Source organism: Passer domesticus, chromosome 13, assembly GCF_036417665.1.
Source record: "Passer domesticus isolate bPasDom1 chromosome 13, bPasDom1.hap1, whole genome shotgun sequence".
Classification (NCBI taxonomy): domain Eukaryota; kingdom Metazoa; phylum Chordata; class Aves; order Passeriformes; family Passeridae; genus Passer; species Passer domesticus.
Window position 1 is genome coordinate 13,737,879 of NC_087486.1, and position 16,905 is coordinate 13,754,783.

General features: G+C 39.7%; 1 protein-coding gene across 25 annotated transcripts in view; it reads left to right on the forward strand.

The window, feature by feature from the left end:
* The window catches only part of TENM2 (teneurin transmembrane protein 2), a 1,348,016-nt gene that overhangs the window by 1,278,579 nt on the left and 52,532 nt on the right, over window positions 1-16,905 (forward strand). For all 25 annotated transcript variants that reach the window (XM_064387797.1, XM_064387800.1, XM_064387808.1 and 22 more), the window contains one exon: window positions 15,545-15,691. In XM_064387797.1, the coding sequence (XP_064243867.1) occupies window positions 15,545-15,691 (147 nt within the window). The remainder of the gene's footprint in view (window positions 1-15,544; window positions 15,692-16,905) is intronic.

Genomic DNA, 16,905 nt, shown 5'->3' on the forward strand with positions numbered 1-16,905 from the left:
TTTCTGAATAAAATCTCTTGGCTGTAGAGTCCCCAGATTCCATACTATGTAGATGGGTCTTGCTTGGGATTTCTGCTTCTGATTTGTAACTTGCAAATTCCTGTGCTGAAAACTGAAATATACCAGCTAATTTTGTGGATTGGGGATGAGTAAACTTTCAAAATTATTTCTGTAGCACTAAGGAATCCAGAACTACAATATGCATCCACTTAATTTTATCATAGCTGAGCAAGGTAGCTGATTATGAATATTTGGAAGGAAGCATTCTGTGTAGAGATTTATGTATAGTGAGAGTGGTTTGACTTTCAAGGAGTTTAGAAAAAGAATTCCTTTCCATTTACAGAATTTACAGGGGGCAGCTGGGGATCTTTTTTGGCTGAAAGGCAAGCTTATTCATGAGGAAGAACTTTCCTGTTTGCATTCTTTGCTGAGGGCTTCCTGTAAATGATTGAAACATGTCACAGCTCAGTGTCAGAACACTTGAGTAGCTTTTTTCTTTCTCTTTTTACAGGATATTTGCAGAACATGACCTTATTTCTTTCCTTTCTAGCCCAAAAAATTTAATGAGTATGTTTTCAGCTAAACTTCCTGCATTTTGTCTGGTACTTCAAAGGTTCACCCAGAAGATCCTGGTGAATGGTTTCCCAAACTAAAACCACATTTCTTTTTTTTTCCTTTTGGAGGGGTTTTTCATGAGTTATATTGATTTTCTGGCCAATTCTTGAACTCTTAAAAGACCACAAAAAGTGAGGGAGGGCAATCAATCAGGGAGCTGATCTAACTTTTGAAAGGGCAGAGCCGATTATGCTGTTCCTAGCAGTATTCCTGGAGCCAGACAATCTTCTCTTCTCCTGCAGATAATATTTTCTGTATTATTTTGTACCCCGTGGTGTCAAGCAGAGCTTCAGCAAGGGAGTGAATTACACAATGTTGCTGGAAACAAAACAACAAAGCCACAGGAATGCTTGTGAGAGGTCAGTGGCATGGATTGTATGGAGACAGAAAGGTAGAGCTGGATCCTGAGGAACAGACATGTATATACATATATATAATATTTATACCTCCTAAGAAAGAAATACAAAAGGGAACAATAGCTACCCATGCTTTTGAGACCTGCTGTTCATATTCCTGTTAAAGATACCTTTTTCTTGATCACTTGCATTCTTGCTTATACATTCTCAAGGTATCGTTCTTGCATTGTCAGTATCAGTTTCACATAACCTTTCATGCTTGAAGATGCAAATAAAGTCAAATGTGTTTTGCCTGACTGCTGCAACCTCGGTGGAATAATATTTCAGATGCAAAGCTTTGCAAAGGGTTTTGGTTTTTGTTTTTGTTTTTTTTTCCCAGCTTCTTGCCAATTTAGTATCAAATTAATAGTAGGATGCATTATAAGTTAGAGACTTCTCTTCCTAAGATATTTGATGCTTTTGAAATTCTCTACTCAATATTTTCTTAGTTTAATGTTATATTAAAAATATTAATGTGAGAAATAAAAAGAAAAAAATGGTCTCTGAAGAACCTCTGAGGTGTCAGTTCAGGATTTTGCTGTGTGATCTATTTAGGGCTTTGGGGAAAAATGAAACTATTGAAAGGCTTCTCTTTAAGCTGTCAGCTCTCTCTTGTGCAGTAACTACTCACTGAGGATGAATACACACTGATGCTGAATATTGATACATCCTTCTTTCACTAAAAGCCCTTACTTAGACAGTTTTTTAACAGATCTTAAGGAATGAATGTGGGGACTTGTTCAGAGCACAAGTTACGAGGTATCATGAGCCATTCTTATTGAAGAAAGTTTTTACAAAATTTATGTTATCCAGCTCTTTTCTCTTGTTCCTTCTTTCTTTCCATCCTTGTTCTGACCTCCTTATGAAATGCTCAATAGGATAACGATGCTTCTGGAGATTATTCCTCAGCCTATTTCATTTTACATATAGCCTTTCTATACATATAAAAAGAAGCAAAGTTTGCTGTCCAACAGAAATCATCATATAATATAATATATCTCATTTGCCCAAAGAAATTGCAAGCATAATTTGGGTTTCTGAAATATAAGAGCTGAATATAAACTTGAATATTATTAGAGACGTTTGGGTCTGATGTTTTAGTCCATGTTCATCTTTTCATGTTGAAAGTGAAAATAATTGGAATAATCCTGAGGTTGCTATTACCTGATTTATAGATAATAAGAAGAAACTGTGCCCACCTGAGTAGATTTTTACAATTTCCAGCACATTCTAGTGTCGTGTTTTCAGTGATGCAGTGTTGATTGACATATTACTGTCCATCTCAGGCTGTCAGTTGTCTTCAAAACACATCCATGCTGGGATAGATGGAGACAAAGCAGTGCTGGTGTCTCATTAATCAGCAGTTCAGAGCCAGGCTGCTGAAAGCCAAAGGAAAAGCAGGACATGATATATTGAGGTTGCTGTGTTTGTCATCATCCCCTCTTCATTCACTAACGGGATTAGAGCAGAAAGGATTCATGGCCCAGCTGTTCCCTGAGGATTTTCAGCGCTGAGAGCTGACCCTGAGCACTGCACACTTAAATATTTTACTCAAAAAAAAGTACCTCTCTTAAACAGTTAAGCAGTTTTCATGGAAAAGTAGCAAGTTTGCTTTCATGAAGGATTTGCTGTGACATGGATCAAAACATTATCCTTAATGAAAATTTAGGTGGGGGAGACATGGCTGTCTGCTTATCCACATAAAGCTTTTCTCCCTCTCAATCTACTACTCTTAAAAGATATTTTTGCTCCTGCCTTACTGTGATCAGCCAGCTGTGTGGCCCATGAGTGGTGTCTGACCTCTGGGATGGATTTTCTTGTGGTGACTCTGGTTTTTGGGAGCTGGGCTACGAGTCCCAGCTGTTCGAGTCAAACAGTCTCTGGGCTCTCTCAAACATGGTTTGCAAAGCAGCCCCCAAGTCCTGCCCCACTTCCTCTGTTCCACAGTGCCTCTTCAAAAGTGTCCTGCATTATGGAACTAGGGAGCCATTGTTTTGACAAACAACTATCTAAGTGTACTGCTTTTTTCCTAATCCCACTGTATCTTTAGTTTCTATTTGTAGTTTTTAACAGTTCAGTGCAAAGCAGTTTGATCAAACTCAGCATCAATAGACTGTATCCTGCTTTTGAAATGCTGTAAAACAAGATATCATCAAAATAGCTGCGAGAAAAGGTTTAGATATTTCTTTTTAAATGTTCTGGCTTGATTAGGGTAGATTGAACGACATGAGCTAATAGTTAATTGTTCATATATTTGAAAAGTATAAACACTTCTAACATTTCAGTATATTTTTACATGAACCCATATGAAGATTAATTTCTTCTCTGTTTAATTATAAAATTTCAGATGAGTATTTTTTTTGGTAGGTGTTGGAAGACTAAAGTTATTCAACAGTTTGAAAAATAAGTAAGATTCATAATTCATCTAGACCATATATGTTTAAATTTTCCTTCAAATAGTTTTTCATAGCATTGAACAACTGAGGTAAAGAACCACGATGCATCATGGTGCAGTCCCTGTTCTGAAGAGAATTAGTAGGGATAATAACTTTGGTATCTTAGAAGTAAATATAAGGATGCAATTGTGATTAAAACCATTCTTTTTAATTAAAATCTAAATCAGTTTGTAGTGGAGAATATTACTAGGTTGCTAGGTTGTGATTTTAGGCTAGATGCAATACTAAGTGGACAATTATCCAAAAGCACAAATTAACAACATCAACAAAAAAATCTGTTTAGGAATAGCATTTTTTGCCTGGATCATGATGATTTATTGATTTTGAAAGTGGTGCTGCTTCAAATACAGTGATTTTCCAATTGTTAGGAATCATAAGACATTGCTGAGTTTCTGGTGGAAGGAGCTCCTCAAGGATAGCACTGAAGCTATTTTTGTAAATTCAGCATGTACAAACACAAACCCCTAAATGTCCCAGAAGATGCTGACTCTCCTAAAAACAGAGACACATTAGTACAGATGAGAGAACTGACTTTTTGTTTAAACCACTGGGAATTCCAGAGAGTAGAACTCAGTCCCTGATGTAGCATGCTGCCATCCACCTTTCAGCACAGTTTAAATATAAACTGTTCTGACTGCTTTCCATTCCTAAAGCAAGGGAAAATGTGTGTATGCTGAGTTACAGATCACTTATCTCTCAAACTAAGAGGAATTAGTATTACAGCATTCAGTCCTCAAATGGAAGAGTGTGCTCAGAATGAAGTAGTTTTGTAACATAAGGATGGTTCTCTTCCCCTTCCTTTTTTTTTTTTTTTTACATTGCAGAATCCCTTGCTTTTGGACCATAAAGGTATTGCTGTAAGCAGGAAGCCATGACTCATTATTTGTTGTTGAAAAGTGAATGAATTTGTTAAAACATTTGCAAATTCTGATTATTCCATCCTTTTTTTCTAAGAGTAGCTTTATAACAGTACAGGAAAAGCAATATGCCTTTTCTTGTTTCAGAAGCAATTGAAAAGATGCTTTAGAATTAAGACAGAAACTCACTGCATAGGAGTTTGTTAGGATTCTGAAATGAAGGTTAATGTTGCTCCCATGTGGCATTGCTAATAGATGAATCAGGGTGGGGGGAGTAGAGTGACACAGATTTTTAGATACAATTCATCTTTTTATTGGCTTTGGAATAGGGGTAAAACTGCTTTTTTGTTACTGTCTCCCTTGGATCATTATTAATTGATTCTTTATCATGAAACCAATCCATATATATCTTCAGTGTGTCCTGTGAATGTTTGAAACTTTTTTTTCCAAAATAAATCAGAAGTATTGATTTAGAATGCAGAAAGCCTGCCATATTTAGAGAACAGGGCATCAAAGTCAAGGTCACCCTGTTTGTGAAGGCTGAATGGACACTGGCTGATTTTTGATTGGAATCTTTTGTTGTACATTCCATAACAATTTTGATTGCTTGTATGCTGAGTAAAAAAAGTGAATTAAAATCACTCAGGCCCACCCTGAATTATAAACAGTACTTCATATACTTAATCAAAAGGGTTAATTAGCAATGAAATATCACTCAGCAAACTTTTTGAATACACTGAAATGTCTCCTAAAATTGTTAATATTTCCATTCCACTTGAAAGTTGGGGTTTTTTTAAATACAATTAAGACAATGCTTATTACAATCTAATTATATCCCCATTCTTTTAAATCTTTCAATCTTTCTTACACAAAGAATATGCTAAGTAAAATCTGTCATATTTAACCAGTATTTGTGTTTCTAGTTACCATGAAATTCCTAAGATCCTCATTAACTAATTTAAAAACATTTACTGCATGAAAATTTTAAAGTATGAGATGCTTGGTAAAGGGAAATATTTATTCAGCAGAACTGGGGGGATTTAACATGTGTGCCTCCCATTGAAGACTGCATCTATTTACTCAACTTCTATAGTTACACTTTCCCCTACTTATTAAAGATTTTTGTCAGAAATTCTGATGTAAAACACTGCAGGTTTAAAAAGTCCTAGCAAGTTGTATATAATGTTTCTAATTTCTGAAGTGAGCATTCCCATTGATACTAAATGGGAGATTTGATAAAGTTATTTGCAGAATATGTCCCCAGATCTTAATTATTTATTTGCTGTATTTTAATGCTTGAGATAAAAACGTAATGAAATGTGAGGAGGGATGTCACTCAAAAGTGAATAAATGACAGTGAATGAAAAGGAAAATGTCAGTTCTCATTAGTATTGCTTCTGAATTATTGTCCTATGACTAAAGATTATAGGTTTATTAAAGATGAACTTCCACAGGGCTACTGCTACTGATCCCTTACTTGAATTAGGTAACTTCAGTCCAGCCTAGGAAGTAATTACAATTGGTAAATGTTTCCTTCAGAGTGAGAAGCAGGTGAGCATGCTGGAGAACCCACGTACAAGTCTTGTGTTGACTGATTTGTACCTTGAGGAGCCAGGCTGTGTCACTAAACTGCAGGAGAGCTTTTCCAGTGAGTGACACCGTTAAAAAGGATTTTTGCAGAAACTTCCCGAGTGCTTACAGCAGTTATTAGAGGAAATTGGATATGCACTGTGCCTGATTAAGCATATTCCCACACATGTGTTTACCCTGAGAGCCAGAGCTGTCCCCAGGTTCTCTTTGCTGGATTGTGATCTGTGAGATCTCAAACTGCATCAAACCTCGGGGAACATTCTGGTGTCACCTTGTCTGCTGCTGGTGGCACACGAGTGGAGCCTGCTGGAAATTCCCTGCAGCCCAAGTCCAGCAGGATTGTGCTGGTGCTGAGCAGTGGGAAAGGGCTGCACTCTGCTCAGGTTCACAGCTCTGGACAAATGGGCATTAGCTAAAGGAAAGCCCAATTCATATGGCTCAAACATGCTCCTTGAAACGTGGTGGCAGTTGAGCTGTAAACAAGAGACATTGACACCATTCCCCAGTGAAATTATGGGAAATGGGCAGAGTGGGGTAACCTAAATTCTGATTTTATTTGAACGCTGAGGATCAATGATGCTGGTCTTCAGGGCAGTCTCATGTTCTGGTACCTTTCCCCTGGAACTTTTCTAAGTGATAACCTGGATGGAAAAGAAAGATTTCTTTGACATCTGTTTGTTATATTTAGAGATACTATGAGCTACTCACATCTGCATCTATTTACTGTTCTATATGCATCTACTGTTCTCAGTATTGCAAAGAAAGAGTTAATTACACAAAACTGTGGCAAATTGTCTTTTAGATGTCCCTTGCATAGACCAGAGATTTTTTTATTATTATTAGTTATTGGAAATTCCTTTTGACTGATCTTTGCTTCTGTTTTTCCTTGTTTTGTTGGATTCTTTTTTTTTAACTAAAGCAAATATCCTGACAGTACATGCTCTGCACTTTTTCGTTTGACATAAATCAGTGAATGGAGTTTATGAATTCAATTTACTGATTGTCCTGGTCACACAATCCTATTGCAGCTGAGGCAGTGTGGTCTCCAGATTTTGTGGCTTCATCTCCCACTCCCTTACCTTGTGTTTCCCTTCCTAAGTGCTCCTGGAAGACAGTCCCAGTGGAAGAAGTGACAACCTGCCTGCCCCAGGATGGCTTAAAAACTGTCAAATATAGATGCAAGGCAATCAAATTAAAAGTCTCATTGGTGCTTCTGATGGCTTCTACAGAGAAATGGAAAATAAATGTTCTGCCCAGCAGCAGAAAGACTTAAGTATTCGTTCCAGAGAATTAAGGACACTTCTGGTGAGGCGAGGGGAGGAGCAGAGCCATCAGTTGCCTGGTAGTAAATATGTTTAATGTAAAGCAAGCAGAGCTTAAAGAGCTCGTTTGTCTTCCAAATTTCTTCCAAGAGCAGATTAAATACTCTTGGCTTTCTTGGGGGTGAGATGGAGAAGATGAGCTCCCTTGTAGATCAAAATCACTTTCACAGATATATTTAGTGTTTAAATATCAAAGCAACTGGCAATATCTGAAGGATTAGGAAGTTTCTTCTTTTGCCACGTAAACAGATAAAAAAGGAACAAAAAGAGAACTGTTTTATGCATGCAGGACTTAAAGCAGTTCATTTGTGAGCACCATATTTTTATTTCTGTAGCTTTTATTAGTTATTTGTGCAATTGGTAGATATAAAAATTGGAAATGGTATGATATTCGTGAGGCTTATGTATATTGACAAGGGATGCAGAATGGTGCCTTGCACTTTAGAATTAAAGGGATGTTTATAAAGTATATTTTACGTACTGAAATATTCATCCTCTATCCTATATCTGCCAAACAACTCAGCATACACAAACACTCACATAACTCAGAATACATTGCTTATCTATTTTAATTTGTTTTGCATACATTGCCCATGTGGTGGAATACTGCTCCTAGGTCATAAGCATTATTTCATACTTTATATTTGTTTATAGTCAAACTCCATAAATTCTAGCCCTAACAAACATGTGAGATATATTTATTTTAATATTCAAATACCCATTATTTTTTGGCCACTTGTAATCATATTTTAATGTCATGATGATTCAGGATTGCTGCAAGCCAGAAGGCATAAAAAATTTAGTGTATTGCTGCTATTTTTCATTCCAAACTATTCCACAAAACTTGATAAAAACTTCTGGTTTTTTCTCTGGCACTTTCTTTAGGATTTTTCTTTTGGACAATTGGAATGTTGGAACTCTGAAATCCAAACCCATGCAGTGTGCAGCCATTTAATGGAATCAATGTGATTAATACTTTAAGAAGATCAGCTGCAAAATATAATGCACATGTCTAAATAGTGTTTTTCATCCTGAAGGGATTCCAAAGTTCTGTACCAAATTTGAGGGACAGAATGTACTAATCTGCCACACAGTAATAGAGGAAACTGCCTGCTTCTGTTAAGGCTCATATTTATTCTTCTGTTAGAGATAACCTGCACACTTACACAGGATCAGCATTTGCATACCTGAAAGTTAATTGCTAAATTATAAATTCTATGCAGGCATTAATATCTAATGAATAGCAAGCAATTATATTTTAATAGTGCCTGAGAAAACTGGGATTCCCTGCCCTGAGAATTATGAAATACAAAGCTCTAAAACTGAAGGGATGATAGATAATTCAGTTTAGAAGGGATGTCAGCAGGTCAGCTGGTCCAACCTCTCCTTCTAAGAGGGGTGGTTTTGAGGTCAGACACCAGACCATGGATTTTAGGGCAGACTCCCTCCAACCCCCCTGCAGGCTGCACCTCTCAGTGCTGTGCATCTTCTGCAGTGTATGGAGCTGCTTTTAACATCTGCTTGTTCTCACTGCAGCTTCCTGCTTGTGTATCCATGTGTGTTTGTACAAATCCCATTCCCCCACATTACTGAATTCAAGCTCAATTTGAAATACTGATGAAAACTACCATTAAGTAGCACTGACAGAAGGGGAGCAGTTCTGTTAGGTCACTCTAAATGCTAACTTGGCTTACTGAGCATTTTGATTGACTTGAACTGCTCAATTTGGTAAAGTTTTTTGTACACTAAAGGAGGTACAGTCAGAGAAATGCAATTAGCATTTGGAGAAAAAGTGTGTAACGTAATTTTTATTTTTTTATCTTATGTGGAGGTTCTCATCTAAGGAGGAAAGGAATTCATTCCTCGTCTATGAAATATGTCGAGGATTTGCAAAGTGAAAAAAGTATTTTGAAGCTAATGACTGAACTGAGAATGTCTTCCTACAAAAATCCTAAATTACCTTAAGTCTAGATGATATTGTAATTAGGTTAGATATTCTTTCAAACATGAAGTCAGTTTTTTGCATGTTGCCCTTAAATTGACTGAATTTACACATCCTGTCTGATAGGTCACTTTATCATCATGCTGCCACAAAACTTTTTAAATAGACGTTATTTTAGAGATAAATTCAGCTTGAGAAGGCTTCTTTCTCAGAAAGGATATTACATATTATGAAGGATGATGCCAGTGCTTGTATGTGATATCAGAAACATTAATACAATAAAAGATTATGGTTTTGGTAGTAGTTTTATGAATGCAATTTCACCTGGAATTATATTCTAAATGGATTTTGTTACAGTAAGATTAATTTGAAAGACCCAGCTATCTTAAATACAAATTTTTACTGCATCTTTTATATATCTTTTTATTGGGTATATGAATAGGTTTTGGATATGAGTCTTGTTTGAAAAGAATACACTGTGTAACTCAAATATGCTGGTAGGGTCAAATTTTAGCTTCTGCTCAAAATTTCAGCAAATAACCTGCTTGGCCTCTGGAAGGAGCTGTATGGCTCAGCTCCAGCTTTTGGGCTGCAGCAGTTTCTTAACTCACATTTCACATAACTTCTTTGCTCATGCTGGTGCTCAGTTGAACTCATCCCCTGATCCTGGCAAAGCCCTGGTGCTGGGCTGTGTGCAGGAGCAGAGGTGTCTCTGTGCTCACATTAACAATTCTGGGGTGCAGAGAGAGTCCTGCCTGGCTGTCACAGAGCACTGGGACTGCAGCACCCAGAGCCTCCTCAGTCTGATGCCTGACCTTCCCATAAGGCAGTCTCCCTTCCTTCTGGAAACTGTCTGTGTGTAAGCAGCCCAAATTCTGGGCTCAGCTGAAGCTCTGTGTGTGTGCTCAACATTCTGAGCAGACATGGGCATTTGATTGGCTTCTGTTTGGTTTCCTCAAGCCTCAGGACAGTGTAGCACAAGCTGTTCCCTTCCTTTCCCTGCCCTTGGAGGGGTCACACCAAAAGCTGGTGACAGAGAACTCTAAACAAGAGGGAGACCTCGAGGGTGTCTCCCCCTGAGTCACAGGAGCCCTTTTGCTTGAGTCACTGAACCTGCAGTTGGGTAACTTGTAAAGTTCTGGGAGCAATCCCTTGTTAACAAGGTGTGAAGCTCTTGCACCCCTGGGGTTTTCTTCGGTCTCAAATGTTTGTGTCCTCTACTGCAACATGAGTTTCCCTCTCCTTTTGTTTGTGTGTGTGTGTGTCTCTGTATCTTTTTTTTTTCTTTTTTTCCTTCAGCAAGATGCAAGTGACTTTACTTGAGACTTACTTTTTCATACCAGCAGTTCCCTTTTGTGTGATCTTGACTTCTCTTCTTTCTCTGTTTTCTTGGGAGAGTTGGATGTTCCCTGAGTTTCTGCCCTTATGTGTAGAAGACTGGATTTGCAGGATAGATGTTATGAAATGTATATCCCAGGCAATTCAAGAAATCTTACTTAAAATTCCTAACTGTTTGTCTGCAGAGGGGGTATTGGAGTGGGCTCTTTAAAGATACTTTTTGGCCTTTCTTATTTTTTTTCAGCCAGTTCAATAAATACAATTGTAGCTGGGCCAGTCTGTAGTTCTAACTCAGGCACGTGTCCATCTGCACAGCACATCTACAAGTAGATATTTATTCTTTATTTCTTTGTTTGATGTGTAGCTTAAAGGAATATTTAGGGTGTTGAGTAGTTTTAAACAAAATGTTTTCTCTAAAAAAAATAAGAAGCAGCAAGGCAGCCAGTCAGAGCATGCTGGTGACAAACACTTGAGTGCCAGGGAGAAGCCCCTGCTGTCTCTGAGCCTCTCTGGAAGCAGCAGCTCTGCTGTGGTACGTGGCAGTGGCACTGGGCTCTGTGCTGCACTGAGAGCCTGGCTTCATTCTCAGCAATTTGTCAATCAGTGTCACTGCCCTGCCTCAGAGCCCTGGGCTGGTGCCTCTGCATGGCTCCAGCCTGTTCTGGAACTGTCAAAACTCACTCACAGGGGCCTCACCCCTCACTCAACCAGCACTCTGGCTCCTTGACATGTGTTTCGCTCCGTGTTTGGGGTTTGAGTTTATTTCAGTTGAAGTATTACTCTGTAGAAAATGACTTGTGCCTGTGCCTACCATAACACTGTGTCATTTTTATTTGTATGCCCTTTCTTTGGCTTTAACTAAGCCCTGAAGGCTTTGGAATTGAAGGATTAAAAAATAACAATAGCAAATAAAAAGCATGATTTTATTTTCAATGTTGCTAGGTACCTCATTCTATGTACCTCATTTATTATTTGCTAGATAGCTGTAGGCATACCAGCAGCTCACCGAAGGAATGAACAGAAAATATGGAAACAGTGATTATCCTCTAAAATCCAAATTAAACAGGCTATTGTCATTACTGCTTTTATGTCATTTCTCTAAATTCTTTTGGTACCGTCATATCCCAGACTACTTTTATTTGCTCCAGTTCTGTAGTTAACAGCTTTAATGAGAAGATGAGAATTGAAATGTAATTTAAATGTTCCCCTTGAAACTTGTGTGCATCCTGTGAGTGAGGGAACACTGTGTGTAGAACATACTCTCCACTGCAGGGCTTCTTCACCCACAGGACCGCCTGATCCAGCCCCAGCTGAAGTCACTGGAAAGGCTCCAGTGACTGCCAGCAGGCTTTGGATCAGGGTGTGTGAAACGAGGTCATGTGGAAAGACAAACACGAGATATCATGTTCCAGATGTAGCTGTGCACATGTGCACTAAATGGGAGAGCTGCTGGGAGCCCACTCTGCTGGGAGATGCTGTTTGGAGAATAAATGGCTGATGGCAGAGGATGAGAAGGACTCAAAAGACACATGCTCTTGATTTACTTCTAGTTTTCCATGTAGAAACTGAGCAGAGGCTAAAAGCATAATGCTTTTCTCTAAGTGTCTCTGAGATACCACTTAGACTTTTTTTCCCTTCATCTCTCCTATTCTTTTTTTCCTTTTCATTATACTAAGAGGCTACCTCTTCCATCAGAGTTTGGAAACTTGTAAAGAGAAAGGTTTCTCTAACTTCTCTTTCCCTGGCTGCCCTTTCCCTTCCTTTTTTGCAGAAATATTTGCCCCACCATAAGTGGAAGTTCTGATGATTCTGACTGAAGCCACAATTTGGTTGGGCAGACTTTATGGTTTAGTTTACTTAAAATGTTTGTTTTGGAGTTTAAAGTAGTTTATGCAATGGAGAATCTATATATGCATGGGAAGCTGGACATGTGTTCTTGTATACCTGAAGTGTGGAAATACCAGTGTAAAAAGGAAATCTGTGCAGAATTTATCAAAAATTGGATTAGAATTCTTGGTGTGCTGCTTAGATACTGGAAATTAATCTGTTGAGTTAAAAAATGAACTAATCACCTTACAATTCAATTTCAGAATAATTTCACTGTAGATGAAAGCTGGGAGTATTCTCTTGTAAATATATCCAGCACCCTCCATTTTTGAATGAAGCACAGTCCATATTATGGTTTTTGCTTTCTCTCATATGCTCATTGCAGATTCCTGATGCAACACTGGGAAATCTTTCTGAAATCTTTCTTGCTGTTTTAATTGTGAATCCATATGTATTTGTAGTAAAGTTCTCAGCTTCCAATTCCACAGTCAAGCTGGAGATAGAGAGGAGGGAGGCTGCATTAGTGTTTCACCTTCAGCAGCAAAAAGCAGCAGCTAGAAAAGTGTGAGACACTCGAACTGCTGTTGCCTGTACTCTGCCTGTTCTGTGAATAAATAGGTTGTCAATCTAGCACTTTAAACAAGCACTTTCTTCTTTTTTAACCTTGCTTCTTGACATTTTCCATTAAGCATTCTGTAATGGAAAAGATGAGGAGAATTTCTCTACACACCAGGAATAGCAACCTGCCTGCTTAGCACCAAGGGCCCTTTGCTGTGCGGTGACTGAGAGCTTCATCCCACGCTGGATTGCTTCTTGAGATGAGATGCTGATAGCCCTTCCCTGTGTGACTGTGGCTGCCTGGCTCTGGGAGAATTCCCCAGCCAGCCAGGAGGCAGCACATGCTGAGTGTGGCTGCAGAATGCAGGCAGGCTCTGCCAAAGCACCAAGAGCTGGGTGTGCTGCCTGCAGTGAGCCTGCCCAGCAAAGGGCACATCTGTCCAGCTGTGCCACTGAGCCTTGGCTCTGAAGGCTCCTCAGGCAGGCACTTTGTCACCTTGTCCACTCTGCAAATCCCTTGATGACCACCAAGCCCATGAGATATGTGGAAATCCTGTGTGTGCAGAAGATGTTCATCAGTAATAATCACTGCTCACATGCACGGGTAGGAAAATTTAAAAAGAGATAGTCAGTGCAATTCCTAAATACAAGCCTTTTTTAGAAGAAAACTGTTATTACCACATCATAATGGAGCTCTGTTTTCTGGTTGGCCTGACAGACTAGAATGCTATATAGATACTTTCTTGCAGACAGGCAAAACCAGAAATCCATATAGGCATGTACAGAGACATAACTGTGCAAAATACTTAATTAGTTGTCCATTACTTAAAGCTGTTTCAAAGCTAATTCATCATTAACTTAATAGATCTTTTAAAGAAGACATTATTGTACAAGCACTCTGATCTTATTGTAGTGTACTGCAGTTCCTTCCCTTCCTTCTGATATTTATGCTACTCAAACACCAGGTCTGTCTTTGGAAGGCTGCAGTTAAATAAGCTCTGTGGAGGTAGCATCGTGTTTCCTAGCAACACCATGTCTGTGGCAGTGATGCTGCCTTCCCTCTCTTCTCTAAACGCAAAGTCATGTCCATTAATCCCCAGCTGCACTTAAAACTTTTCAGGGATTTTGCTAGCTCCCTACTGTTCGTGTTTTCATTTTGCTCAGACGCTGCAAGGCAAACTGCTTCAGTGATTTAATTCTTGTCAGCGCCTCAGTAGAAAACCAACCACATGGGTATATTCACGATTACTATTTGGTTTTCATTTAAAACAAATAATTTGTCCTACACCGTGCTGCCTCCCCTCAAACATTATCATTTTGGTCATTCAAACAACCTGACAAGTGGAAGAGATAAACTAAGCGTCTTGAAAATCTATTACCTGTGCTGCAAAAGTAACTGATTTTTTTTTTAAGCTAAGGTATGTAGTGGAAAAATAACCCTAAATTTAAGTGAAAGAGGCATTTTTTTAAAATACACAACATCGCTGAAATAAAAATTGTAGGACTTGTTTCTGTCTGCTGACCGCTTTCTGTGTAATGTCAACTGAATAGTCTTTGACCTCTTGTGATACCAGCTGTGTGAGTTCCAGGGGTTTCACTTTGTTGTATGTGAAGCTCCTGCAGCATTGTGAGAATGAGTCTGGGGTCAGAGAAACTGCTCTCTGACTTCACCTGCCTACAGCCAAGGCAGCTGGGAGGAGCAGGAGGAGATAAACTCAGAGCTGTGGCTTTCTGAACAGCTTTGTGAAAGCACACTATATTGTCAGGCAGCACAGCCTTCCTCCTGCTCAAAGAGGTGCTGGGAGAGGTTAGCTGCAGCCCTCAAATCTGTAACTCCACAGACAAATACCTTTGCTTGTGTGGATTGGGTGTTGATGGATCTGGTTGTATTTACCAAGGCTGCAGTTTGGTTTTCTTACCTTTTTTCATAATGAATATTCAGTAAGACACAGTAGTGTCTCCTGAGACTCATTTACTTACAGGAGAAAGGAGTTGAGGTGTTCTATCACCTATGGACATTTGTTAGAACATGTAAGCAGCTTAGCTAATTAATATTTTTGTTCCCAATTTGGCTCTTGCTGTACAATAAGTCATGTCATATTCGTAGTCAATTCAAAACAGTCATCTTTGAGGGTATATCTCTTCTAATATGTTTTTCAGAAAGTGTAAGATGTGACACCAAAATATAAGTAAATTTAGTGTTATATAAGTAGGTATTCTAAAATTACCATCAACGAAGGAAAATATTAATTAATTTATTTAAATAAATAAAAGTATTTATTTACACTTTGTGTTTAGACACGTTCTGGAGAATGATGCAACACTCGGTACAAAAAGTCCTCTGAGCATGATGAGCTTGTTGAAGATGTTCTCCCTCATGTGTAGACACATTCAGAGGGAAAAATGAGACAGATCTGTCAGCAGACTGTCATTTCTATCAGCTCAAGGTCTGGACCTTTAGAGGGTTCTGAAAACAGGTATTGCCTCAGGTAGGGCTCCTGAGCTAGCTCCCCATTTCTGCAGGGTGTCCCCTTCCTTCACCGAGGAAGGGGAAGGACCGAGCCTTTTTGTCTGCACAGTGACACGGCCTGAGCGCAGCGGGGAGGGGGTGCCCGGGGCTCACCTTGTCCGTTTGTCCTCCCAGATGGCTGCCCGGACCTGTGCAATGGCAACGGGAGGTGCACGCTGGGCCAGAACAGCTGGCAGTGCGTCTGCCAGAGCGGCTGGAGGGGGCCGGGATGCAGCGTCGCCATGGAAACCGCCTGTGCCGACAGCAAGGATAACGAGGGAGGTGAGCAAACCGGGAGCCGCTGTCCGGCACAAGGGCTGGCGCTGCTGGCCGGTGTCACACCGCTCTCCGGCAGGGCACAGCGAGCTGCGGCCGTGCGGGACCCGCAGCGACCCCGGCTCGGTGCCAGCCCAGCCCGGGCGGAGATTGCTGCGGGATCGGGGACACCGGCACGGAGCTCCCCGTGCCCCTCGGAGCAGCCACCGAGCTGGCCTGGTCCTGTCCTTCCCGTGCACAGCCCCTGCCACACTGTCCCTTGCTGTCCCATAGCTCCTGCCTGGCTGTCCCTTGATGTGCACAGCTCCTGCCAGGCTGTCCCTTGCTGTCCCACATCTCCTGCCTGGCTGTCCCTTGCTGTCACCCTGCACAGTCCACATGCCATGCTCTGCAGGGCTGGGTGGGGTTTGCTCAACGAGCATGTAGGGCTGACATTCTTGCTCTGTTTTCCCTGCCCTGTGTCAGGCATATCGCTATTAAATATAGGATGTGTCCTGTGTTTAAATATTAAATATAGGATGTGTCCTGTGTTTCCATATTAAATATAGGATGTGTCCTGTGTTTCCCTTCAAAGATGCTTTTTGGGTTTTGTTGGGCCTTCCATGGTGGCCTCAAAGCAGTTCTGAGATGTTGTGCTTTATAACTAGATTGGTTCATTTGCTCCTTCATTTAAAGGAACTTTCTTATTCCTTTCAAAATAATGTCTTTAATAAGTCACATAGATTCTTTTTCATGTGCTTCTGCTCTCTGCTTTAAACCAAGCATCAGACACAACTTTTTTTCCTTGAGACTCCTTCCTTTTCCTTTGGCCAATAATTAATCTAAAGAAAACATCCGCTGTTTGCTGATTAATAAATATTTTATAAATGTGTTTCCTAAAACTGCAAAGCAACATTGGGCTGTATCAAGGGTAAAATTGTCATTAGGCTGAGTGCTTTAATTTAAGTAAGTCCCAAACTGAGGAACAGGTGTATTTGGTTTTGATTACATGATATTAACCACACCTGAATATCATCAACTTGTTTTAATTTGTAAATCCTCTGTTAGTTCCTTAGTTTCATATGCTCAGTGCTTACAAAACTATTTTAGAAGTTCTAAAGCTATTTCAGTTTCAGAGAACTAGAACTTGCTTTATAGCTGTTACTGAATTTTGAAGAGCAGAATGTAACTGCAAGAGTACATTAATTGGCTTTTAAATATACAACAAAACCCACTAAATT